At 44.9% G+C, this 12,713-nt stretch overlaps 1 protein-coding gene across 2 annotated transcripts in view; it reads right to left on the bottom strand.

Annotated features, from left to right (window-relative positions):
• The window catches only part of TCIRG1 (T cell immune regulator 1, ATPase H+ transporting V0 subunit a3), a 550,359-nt gene that overhangs the window by 67,784 nt on the left and 469,862 nt on the right, over positions 1–12,713 (bottom strand). For both annotated transcript variants that reach the window (XM_056531100.1, XM_056531098.1), the window contains one exon: positions 7,107–7,224. In XM_056531100.1, the coding sequence (XP_056387075.1) occupies positions 7,107–7,224 (118 nt within the window). The remainder of the gene's footprint in view (positions 1–7,106; positions 7,225–12,713) is intronic.

The raw sequence follows: 12,713 nt of genomic DNA, 5'->3' as shown, positions 1-12,713 counted from the left end.
GACAGCTTTTGCATGGGGAACAGGGAGGACAGCTCCTCTCTGGTTGGAACCCTTCCGTCCTTGAATATCTGTGCAACAGAGTAGCACCTCAATTTGGCCCACAGAGAACTGTGTATGGGAGATATGCGATCCAGAACAACAGGAATAAGAGTAGCAGGTAGCAAGGGAGAAATTTGAGGGGAGAATACAGGAGCGAGAGAGGACCACACTGAGAAGAGACTTAAGAAAAGAAGTGAGGGGTGAGAATGAGAGTAATTACGCCTCTTGGGAATCCAGAGATGATGCAGAAAGTCCTCACCATATGCCCAATGTGACCAGAGGGCCTCTCTAAATTACAAAGGTGTAGGGGAGGTATCAGAGGGCGAGCGGCAAAGGATCCACCTCCTCAATTGAATTGCTTTGTACACGGTCTGGATATCCGGCATACCTATTCCATCTCTCGTGGGGGGTATAGCCAACTATGTCCTAGCCAGTCGGGGTCTCTTGTTTTTCCATAGGTAGTGTGAGAAAATTATTTGTATGGATAAAAAGAGCGAGGGCGGGAGCACTATTGGAAGCATGGACAATTTGTAAACCAGTTTTGGAATAACATACGTTTGAATAACATTACGTCTACCAATCCATGATATAAGAGTGTTATCATATTCTGTCAGGAGTTGTTGGACTTCAGTAAGGAGGGGTTTAAAATTTGCAGTGAAGAGTTGTGTGATTGAGGGGGTTATATGCACTCCCAAGTATTTCAAGTAAGAACTAGCCCAAGGGAAGGGGGAAATATGTTGGAGGTCGGCTTGCTTATCGGGTGGGAGCGTAATATTGAGCAAATCTGATTTATTGACGTTTACTTTAAAATTGGAGAGGTTGCCAAATTCAGTGAATAAGGAAACCAGGCAGGGGAGCCCCTTTCCTGGATCTGACAAAAGGAAAAGCAAATAGTCAGCAAAGGCTAGTGTTTTAAGTTCTCCTTCCGGCGTCTCGAAACCCCTAACCTCCGGCATCTGCCTAATTCTCTGGAGCAGGGTCTCCATCACCAGAATAAATAGGGAAGGAGACAGGGGGCAACCCTGCCTGGTGTCATTCGTTATGCAGAAGGGTGGGGAAAGGGAGTCATTAATCTGTAAGGAAGCATATGGACTAGCATATAGCGAGAATATCGCTTCCACAAATGCGGGGGGGAAAGCCAAATCGAAGAAGAACAGCTCTCATGAAGGTCCAACTAACCCTGTCAAAGGCCTTCTCGGCGTCTACACCGAGAAGGACCAAAGGGAGGTTTCTAGACTGCGCATAGTGTATACAAGAGAGAAGTTTAACAGTGTTAGTCTTCCCCTCTATGCCTGGGACAAAGCCCGACTGTTCTGGAGCGATCAAATGAGGCAAGAACTTTTTAATGCGCAATGATAGAAGTTTGGCCCACACCTTAAGATCAAGGTTCAACAAAGATATGGGCCTATAGCTTCCACATTCCGCTGGATCCTTCCCCTCTTTCGCTATTAGTGTGATATAAGCCTCTTGCGCCTGGCGAGGAAGAGAGCCTCCTCCAAGTAGGGCGTTGAAAGAGTTAATGAGGTGGGGCACAAGGAGATCAAGGAATTTAGTGTAATATCATAGGTGTAGGCCATCGGGTCCCAGGCTCTTACCATGAGGGAAGGACTTAATGACCTTGCGAACCTCCAACTCGGTAATCGGGGAGAGCAAACTCGCTACCATTGAGGAATCTAGTGAGGGAAGACTTAAATTATTTAGGAAGGCATCCTGGGCTGAGGACAGTGTTAAGGTCGAGGCATCTCTAGGGGGTGAAGTCAGGTTGTATAAATCTGAATAGAATTGTTGAAAGGCACTAGCTATTTGGGGGGTGTCAGTATGGATCACCCCATTCTTATGCCTAATCCGCAGTATACGTTGTTTGCCCCTCCTCTTATTCAGGAGGGAAGACATCAGTCTCCCTCCCTTGTCTCCGTGCGCATAGATCTTTTGTTTATGGTGTAAGTAGGCTTTAGAGGATTGGGCGTCTTCAGCGACTTAAGGTCAGAGAGAGAAGCTTCAACTTGGGATCTTTTATGAAGCCTTTCTAAATCCGATATAGCAGATAATAGGTGATCCGTCTCTTTCCTGTAGGCATTTTTGAGCCTTGAGCCCCAGGAAATGAGGATGCCTCTTATGTAGGTCTTGTGATCCTCCCAGACAAGAGGAGGGGAGGAGTCGGAAGTACAATTAGTCGTAAAATATAATTTGAGGTGGGCCGTGAGGTCAGATAGGGCAGAGGGATTCTCAAGAATTGTTTCGTTAAGCTTCCACGTAGGGACAGGAGCAGGAGATGTAGAAAGAGACAAAGACAAGGAAACAGGAGCATGGTCTGAGACCGCAATCACCCCAATACTCGAATCACTCACTGTGGGCAGCAGAGAGGTATGAATCAGTAGATAATCAAGGCGTTGTTATGTTCTATATGAGGAGAAATAAGAAGTCACGGACGGAAGGGTTGCAAAGTCTCCACGGATCTAAAAGGGATAAATCAGCAAGTTTACAGTGTAGTCTAGCCAACAATTTCTGTGATACACCATAGGATTTAGACGTAGAGTCCAAGCATGGGTTTAGTGCAACATTCAGATCTGACCCAATGATGATGGGTCCCTCCGAAAAGGCCTTAAGAGCGGACAGAGTGTCGATGAGCCATGGCACCTGGGCGTGATTTGGGGCATAAATGTTTGCAAGTGTGTATGTAGAGTTGAAGAAGCGAACACGTAGAAATAACGCCCTACCTTCAGAATCCACATACTGGTGTAGTATCTCTACGGGCAGGGATGAGCTAATAGCTATAGAAACCCCTTTCAACGCCGAGGAGCCATGGCAGGAGTGAAACCACTGTGAGAAATATCTAGTAGGCAACTTAGGTATCTTGTCTCTCTTGAAATGAGTTTCCTGGAGAAAGGCTATAGAGGCGTTAAGATGCCTGAGGTGATCTACCGCATGGTGACGCTTCTCAGGGGTATTCAGCCCCCTGACATTGAATGATACAAATTTGACATCTGACATTGTGACACTGAATAAAGTTAGCCGGCAGAGGAATGGGGGAACAAGAGGGCAAAAGAAAGGAGAATCAAGTAACGAGCAGAAAGATTAGGGTGAAAATTAAGTAAGAGATCAAGGAGGGGAAAGAAGAAAAGGGCAACGGAGGAAGGGAGGAGTATAGGGGAGGTTAAGATAGGAAGCAAATAAGCAAAGAGAGCTGTGAAAGAGGGAAGAATGGAGGAGAAGGGGGGGGAGAGAAGTTAGGTAGGAATGTTAGGTAAAATATCACTCTGCGAAACCGCCAGTAAGGCAGTACCGAGTGGGGGGGGGGGGGGGGTACAACAAGACCTAGTCTGAGTGTACCAGAGAACCAAGCCTTATGATATTTGAAAGGTCAAAAACGACAGGTTATACAAATATATGAAAACTTGCATAACATAAGCACACGTCAAACATTTAAGAGATCCCTATAAGAGCGGCCACAAGTTACGGGATCCACAGTTCAAGGAAATCATGACGGAAGAAGAACCAGGGTGAGGGAGGAGAAAAAGGAGGGGGGGAGGGGGGAAGGGAAGGGGAGGAAAAAAGTGGGGGGGGGGCGTTAGGAAAGGGGAAGAGGGAAGATGAGAGGGAGAGGAAGATGAGATAGGTGGGGGGGGGGGAATAAGGGGGGGCATGTAGAAGGGGAAAAGGAGAGGAGGGGGTGGGGTGGGGTGGGAGAGAGAGCATTAATGAACAGGGAGTAGCACGGAATAGAGTATGATGGCATCACCACAGGGTTACATAAACGAGAGAAATGGTATCATGAAATTAAATGACGGATGAACCACGGATCACGTCCCTGTCTCGGGTGCAGCATTGGGATAAAGCAGCAACATCAAACATAGTGCTGGCCAACATGTCCGAGGTGAAAATAGTGACTACAAGGTAAAATGAAAACAGAGGATCTTTGGCAGGAAAGAGGACAGCTCATGGCCCTCCTGATAAAGGGCAAGGAGAAAACTCACTGAGCTCCCCGAGCATCTCAGCGTGGAGGGGGACCGTCTTTTACTGGTGTCTTCCTGCTTTTATTCCCTTTAGTGCAAGAAACAATCTTCCATTCCTCCGGTCTCGGCAGGGGAGGTAGTTGGTTCAGATCAGACACCGGCAGCCAGGAGGGTATTTCCAGCGGCTCTCTCTCCAGTGTAGACCATACTCGTTCCAGGTCAGACGGCGTGCGCACAGTGATCCTGCGTCCTTTGAAGTTGATCGATAAACCAAAGGGAAACAGCCAAGCATATTGTAAGTCCTTGTCCCGCAGTTTCTCAAGAAGCGGCTTTAACAAGCGCCTTTTCGCCAGCGTGGACGGCGCTATGTGCTGATAAAGGGCGATTTCAGCCTCCCATAGCAGATAGGTCTTTTTTCTCTGGCGGCGTGGAGAATATCAGCGGTGTCTACATAGGACAGGAGATCACATACTACATCGCGTGGGGGGGTCTGTCGGCTTAGGCTTCGGTCTAAGAGCGCGATGGATCCTCTCTATAACCACCTTTTTGGCTCTTTCAGGACCCAGCAATACAGCGAAGATTTCACATGCGACATTCCGAAGCGCCTCTGCCGTCCAGGATTTTGGTAAGCCTTTCATTCTAATATTTTTCCGGCGGCTTCGGTTTTCTTGGTCCTCTATTAGTGTATAAGTGGAATTTAGGTGAGTCTCTAGGAGTGTCGTCTGGTCCACCAGAGCAGCCGAGTCCGTGGAGAGGGTCGCGCAGGCAGCTTCCGGGGCCTCGGTCCTGTTACCGATCGCCAAAACCTCCGATTTAATCTCCGCCAATTCAGCCATTACTGCCTGAGAAAGGGCTTTTTTCATGAAAGATTCTAGGAATTGTTGGGTGAGGACAGCCGAGGAGTCCTCCTCTACTTCACTCTCTGCCTCACCTTCATCTCCTGAGTCTCTCAGTGGGGCGGCCTCCTGCGCCATCTTGGCCTGCCGAGCAGTGGACACACCGCCTTTCTTTTTGAAGAATTTGGACATGTCTGCTTGATTTCTACCCGGTTTAGGCGACTCTCCAGGGTCACCGGGTGCTTGCTTGCCGGATTTGACCATCTTTTGGGGATAAGTAGGAAGTTATAAGGCACAATTCTCCAGACAGACGAGAGAGCAGCAGGCTCACGCGTCCATTTCTGTCCGTGGCTAGGCTCCGCCCCCCCATATATCGATATTTTGTACTGATGGGAAAGCACAATTTAATTAAAAAAAAAATGGCTAAAAAACATAATGCATGTTCGTCAAACACCAGGTGCAACATCAATCTATAATCCTGGTACCAAAAAAAAAAAGACACACAAAAGTAACAGCCACCATCCATGTCTTCCAATAGGGCACATGAGGGGTAGTGTTTTTCTGTGCTAAAAGCGTGATTTGTAACATCACCTTCCTGCAGAACTACATGAAAGAAAATGTTTGAGGAAACATTGCAAGGGCAACATCAAATGAAAAGATCATTAACTATTTCATTCAACAGGAGTTAAGTTAATAAGAAACGGTAACCACTTTCACTGTAGTTGTACAAACCATAACAAAATCTATGGGTAGACTACTGACAAACATATTTGCAAACATTATGACCAATGGACGACAAAGTACATCCTGAAGCGCCGTTACTTGGCGCACAAGTACGTACTTTTAACGTCCTGTACATAAACACAAGCAACAGAGCGCTGCAGGCATCATGCACAGCAGGTTGTGTCTGCTATCATCAGGCAGGGAGCAATGGCGACCAAAAGAATTAAACTTCATATGGTGTTAAAAATACATATTACAACACCAAAACAATAATGAGGAGACAAAAAAAGAAAAATTAAATTACCACAAGGTGATGAGCAGCCTTTCCTCCGCAGGGGTGGCGCTACGCATAATGGTATCCTCAAACGTTAGCTCAGGACGAACAAGCTGCATCAAATTATCAAAACCCAAAATGGTCAAACGACAAAAAGTAAAACATTTCTGGAGGGTACTTAAGGGTACAACAACAAAAAGGACAATTAGAAATTGGGACAAAATTACAACAATTAGAAACAAGCAAAAATATATAAAATTACCTCCTCAAATTAGCATACAAATTATACTCTTTACTATCATGTGGCAGTATCAAGGGGCGAACTCACAATCTTTCTCCGAGCCACCTAAAAACAATAACAGGAATACCCAAAAATAAAAAACACACACCAAAAAAATTAAGATTTTTTTTTTTAATTGTTACAAGAAAAAACAAACCTGTAAGGAACGACACTGTTGAATAATCCTAAGAGCCAAGTAATAGCAAATATGGCCTGAGTAGCCGAATACAGTCGAAAGATGGGGCAGCCACAGCAGATAGCATGGTGGTGCAACAAACAAGCTTGTGGTGTATGAATTAAGCAAGCGCAGCTGAAATAGCCCATTTTTTTCCCCAAGAGTTTCAACAATAATTTATTTAAAAAAAGGGAAATGCCAAAATTCTGGGAAAGAAATTCAGATGAAAAATGTGCAGTGGAAAATCCGCAGCACATAGAAATGGCACATGTGGATTTTACGCATGAAAAAACACAGAAGCAGGTCGGCAATATGACGATGGATTTCAGGACGAATCCGTAGCGGAAAATCCGCTGCAAAATCCGCTCGTGTGAACATACCCCTAAACTAGATTATACACTTCCAGATAAGACACTAAAAAGCAGCTTCATTGTAAAGTAGAAGACTACACATACAGTGTGACAATAGCTATTGCGTCATGCATAGGTATTATGCTATGTATTGTTTTGACCAGGGCAAACGTACTACGTGGGTTTAAACATAGCCATTTGGTCTGTATTTGGTCCTTTTATTCGAGCTCATTTGAGCCAAAACACATGTGAATCCAGCATAACAATGGTCCTTTTTGTCAAAAAGTTTCCTCTAAATCTTCTTCTTTCTTCTATCTATTTATGGAAGAAAAGTAAGAGATCTTGGCTTTTTAATTTTATTTGTGCAGCAAACATACAATTAATGCTATCAGCTTACAACTACCCATTACTTAAAGTGGTCTACAATCAATGCATATTATAGGTTGGGGGAAGAGTATAATAAAAATCACACTTACGTGCATGAGCCAGGCTGAGTGCCCACAGTCGTAGATAGGATGCTGTATTGGAGATGCATCCTAGACAGTACTCAATAGTATGTATCATCTGATGCATAAAAATCTCTCCTGGGTCAAACTTGGAGATAAAAATGGCATAAAAAATTTATACACAACAGAATATTAAGGTGTTGAAAAAGTTGCAAATATGTGAGAAACAAACATGGCTAAAAAGTAAGGGAAGGGGGTGGAAAACAAAGAAGAAGGAGGAAATAAAAGGGTCAAGCAGAGAATAAAGTTTCATGTAACCCCAGCCCCAGAGTTGTTCTTCATACAGTAATAGTGTTTTTACACACCCAAAAAATAGTATCTTAGTGCTGTTGAATGACTGTGTGAGGAATTAAACAGGACTATTAATGAATAGTTTTCCTCTTAATGCCTCACATTGTAATAATGCTCACCTATGTGCCCCTTTGGTGCACCAAAAATCCAAATACCTGTGTCACCATACGTACTGTGTTCTCATATATTATATCCTATGCCACCATATATACTGTGCCTCCATGTAGTATGTAACAGTATATTTTTTGCACATAAAAGCATAGTAGGGAGGTACACATGCTCCATAGTATATACCTGCAGGGGGTATACAACACATGGCAAATGTGGTGTGTACAGTGGCTTAGACTCCTTTTTAACCCTATAAAGGAGATAGCTGACAGATTTTTCTTTTTCTTCAAAATAACTGGGCTACAAGAAAATAAAACAATAAATGTGACTCCCCTGCTGCCGGTCCCCTGGTGTTCTGGTATCTTGCTCCATTCCTTTGACATCTTCTTCCTGATCTGGCAGTGGTCAGCGCATCACTGGCCGCAGTGATGTCCTGCCTCAGCCGGCAATAGGCTGAGAGGCATAGTGATGCATTAAGTCTAGGCGACCAATGCATTGACCGTGGCTCAATGCATTACTCTGCTGCTCAGCCTATTGTCGGCCGAGGTGGGACATTACTACGGCTGGCAATTTGCCGGAGCAGAAAGAACACATGGCAGAGGAATGGAGCGAGACACTGGGACACTAAGGGAGCTGTATTTTCTTGCAGCCAGGGCATTTTGGAAAATCATTTCCACTGTGAGACTTCTTCTTTAACCCCTTAAGGACGCCGGGAATATCCATACGCCCCCGTTTTAAAGTCCTTAAGGGCTGAGGGCGTATGGGTATGCCCGTGGGAATTCCTACGGAGTCCGAGACAGCCCCATTCACCCTTACCCAGCAGGAGTGAGGTGGCATGGGTGCCGCCTCACGATCACGTAATTGATCGGTCGGACCAATCACGACCCTGCTGGATGGCGATGATGGTGGCGGGGGACTCCTACCATGCCCTGGTCCAGCGGGGGTCCCCTCAGGATCAGTGGTGGCGACAGGAGCAGCAGGATCGGTGGCAGCAGCGGCGGCGGTCCCGCGGCAGGATACAGCAGGAGGTGAGGCCTGTTCACCTCCTGCTGTTGCTTAGAAACAACTCACAGCATGCACAGCGAAAGGGCATGCTGGTAGTTGTAGTTTTGCAACAGCTGGAGGATTGCTAGGGTACAGGGTACATTCACACGGGCGGGTTTATAGCGAGTTCTGCTGCAATTTTGAGATGCAGCTAATTTTCCGCCGCAGCTCAAACTCCTAGCGAGAAACTCACTGTAAAACCCGACCGTGTGAATGTACCCTAAAAACACTACACTACACCTACACAAAATAAAAAGTAAAACACATATACACATACCCCTACACAGTCGCTCCCCCCCCACCATAAAAAAAAAAACGTACGGCACTGTTTCCAAAACAGAGCCTCCAGCTGTTGAAAAACAATAACTCACAGTATTGCCGGACAGCCACTGACTGTCAAGGCATGCTAGGAGTTTTGCAACAGCTGGATACACCCTGTTGGGGAAACACTGCGGTAGGGTATTTTTGTGGCAGATTCAAATCCCCAATTCAGGCCTCCAATGCGCATGGCGCTCTCTCACTTCGGAGCCCTGTTGTATTTCAAGGGAACAGTTTAGGGCCACACATGGGGTATCTCCATACTCAGAAGAAATTGCGTTACAGATTTTGGGGGGCTTTTTTCTCCTTTTACCCCTTATGAAAAGGAAAAGTTGGGGTCTACACCAGCATGTTAGTGTAAAAAAATATTTTTACACTAACATGCTGGTGTTGCCCTATACTTTTAATTTTCACAAGCGATAAAAGGAAAAAAAGACCCTCAGAATTTGTAACGCAATTTCTCCTGAGTACAGAACTACCCCATATGTGGACGTAAAATGCTCTGCGGGCGCACGACATGGCTCAGAAGTGAGAGCGTGCCATGTACATTTGAGGTCTAAATTGGTGATTTGCACAGGGGTGGCTGATATTACAGCGGTTCTGACATAAACACAAAACAATAAATACCCAGATGTGACCCCATTTTATAAACTACACCCCTAACGGAATGTAACAAGGGGTATAGTGAGCCTTAACACCCCACAGGTGTTTGACAAATTTTCGTTAAAGTTGGATGTGAAAAAGAAAAAAAAAAAAACGCTAAAATGCTGGGGTTACCCTACATTTTTCATTTTTACAAGGGAGAATAGGAAAAAAAGCCCCCAAAATGTGTAACCTAATTTCTTCTGAGTAAGAACATATCCCATATGTGGATGTTAAGGGCTCTGCGGGCGAACTACAATGCTCAGAAGAGAAGGAGCACCATTGGGAAAGAGAAGGTGTCTGAAATTGAAGGCCATGTGTGTTTACAAAGCCCCCATAGTGCCAGAACAGTGGACCCCTGACATGTGACCCAATTTTGGAAACTACACCCCTCACATAATGTAATAAGGGGTACAGTGAGCATTTACGCCCCACAGGTGTCTGATAGATTTTTGGAACAGTGGTCCGTGAAAATGAAATTTTTTTTTCATTTGCACAGCCCACTGTTCCAAAGATCTGTCAAACGCCAGTGGGGTGTAAATGTTCACTGCATCCCTTATTAAATTCTGTGAAGGGTGTAGTTTCCAAAATGGGGTCACATGTGGGGAGTCAACTGTTCTGGCACCACAGGGGCTTTGTAAGCACACATGGCCTCCCACTTCTATTCCAACCAAATTCTCTCACCAAAAGCTCAATGGCGCTTCTTCTCTTCTGAGCATTGTAGTTCGCCTGCAGAGCCCTTTACATCCAGATATGCAGGTATTTCTATACTCAGAAGAAATGGGGTTACACATTTTGGGAGGCGTTTTCTCCAATAACCCCTTGTGAAAATGAAAAATTTGGGGTAAAACCAGCATTTTAGTGAAAAAAAAAATCGGAGTTTCATTTTCCCGTCCAACTTTAGCAGACATTTGTCAAGCACCTGTGGGGTGTGAAGGCTCACTGTACCCCTTGTTACGTTCCTTGAGGAGTGTAGTTTTCAAAATCCTATTCCATGTGGCACCATCATTTGCAACCCAATTTCTCTTGAGTAAGGAAATACCTCATATGTGGATGTAAAGTGTTCTGCAAGCACAGTAGAGGGCTCAGAAGGGAAGCAGCGACAATGGGATTTTGGAGAGAGTTTTTCTGAAATGGTTTCTGGGGGGCATGTCACCTTTAGGAAGCCCCTATGGGGCCAGAACAGCAAAAAAACACAAAAAAACACATATCTATCATACATACATTACATACATACACACAAAACATACATACACACACAATACATACACACAATACATACATTTGGCTTAAACACATCTATCATTCATACACACACACACACATTATAGAGTACATATATACACACATCCACCATACATCTAGCTTACACACATATAGCATACATACATTACATGCATACACACATCATACATACGTATAATACATATACACATAAAACATACAGTTAGCTTACACACATCTATCATTCATACACACATTATACATACACATCCATCATACATCCATTCATCTAGCTTACAAACATCAAACATACTTCCTACACACATCATACATACACACACATCATACATACACCCGTCGCCAGACCCCCATATTATACATACACACATCCTACTCAGTAGGGACTCAGTAGGGATATAGGTTAAACTTGATGGACTCTGGTCTTTTTTCAACCTCATGAACTATGTTACATACATACACATCCTGCATACACACATCTATCATACATACACACACCTATCATACATACACACATCAAACATACATACATACACACACACACCCTACACACACATGCATCATACAGTCGCCACCCACCCACATCATACATACACATGTCCTACACACATCATACATTCATACACACACCATACATACCCATCATACATACACCCGCCGCCACCCCCACGCCATATATTACATACACACATCATACATACACACATAAATACACACATCATACACATGCAATAATACATACACGCAATACATATACACACACAAAACATACATATATACATTAGCTTACACATACCTATCATACATACACACACACCATACACAGACACACACATCATACATAAACAATACCTCCCACCCTACCGCTCCCATCCTCGCCCTTCTCACCTACATCCGCCGTGAGTGGAGATAAGGTAAGGTCCTGGGGCTCACAGCTAGACTGCACGGACTCCTTATCCCGCAAAGAATGTTCGGCATTGGCAGTGTGTCTAGAGTGACATATGCCTTGTGGCTTGTGCTCCTGATCTTTTAATAAACTTGCAACACTCCTGGCATGCTGCATCCTGAATTAACTTATGTGACTGACTTGTTCTCACAGAGAGAATGCAGGTTTTGGCCCAAGTATTGATTTAGCACTGTGCAGCAGCTTGTCACCCACCAGACATTTAAGAAGACCTCTCAGCTTTATGTTGTTGCAGCGACCCCAATTTTTAAGGTTGTCCACATGTAGAACAAAGTCCCGCAATATAAGGGAGTGAGAGAAGACTTGGACATTCAGGGCAGGGGAGTCAGATTCTGAAGAAGGGTACCATTTAGTGCAGTGATGTCCTGGCAGGGCATGACATGCCTCTAGGCAGGCAATGTGTACATCCAGGTCCATTTTAGTGGGGAGAGCTTGCATCATCTCTTTCATTTCAGCCAGATAGAGAGGACTGTCACTGCAATGGAATGGACAGCTGGAGGGACACGAGGTAGAAAGGGGCTGCGAGAAGGGATGGCTGAGCTCCGGTGGGGAATCACATGCCCCAAGTGGACTGAAGGGGAAGAAGGCAGCGCCTTATTGGATCTGGAGGTCTGCAAAGAATCCGCTGGAGTTAAGTGGGCATAGCGGGCAAGTGAGGGTGCAGGTGTCTGGAAAAGCTTAGGACCAATCTTACACGTCCTGTGTATGCTGCAAGAAATGGCGGTGCCTGAATGTCTCGATGCATGTGAGAAGGTCTCGGGGCCATGTCGAAACTACGTCGCACAGCACAGTCCATGTATCTGAAGTGGATGTGCAGAGTAGAATTACTTGACAGCCACTAGGTGGTAGCAGAAAGTAGAAAGAAAGCAGAAAGTAAATGACCGTAGAATTATTAAATGCAAGCAGGCTCAGCTGAAGCAGGATACGGGGTAATAATCAGGATTGCACCCACATACAGTTTTTTGCAG

This window comes from Hyla sarda, chromosome 7, assembly GCF_029499605.1.
Source record: "Hyla sarda isolate aHylSar1 chromosome 7, aHylSar1.hap1, whole genome shotgun sequence".
In the NCBI taxonomy this organism is placed as follows: Eukaryota; Metazoa; Chordata; class Amphibia; order Anura; family Hylidae; genus Hyla; species Hyla sarda.
The sequence above is the reverse complement of the archived record's forward strand: the minus strand, read 5'-3'. Positions and strand labels throughout refer to the sequence as shown.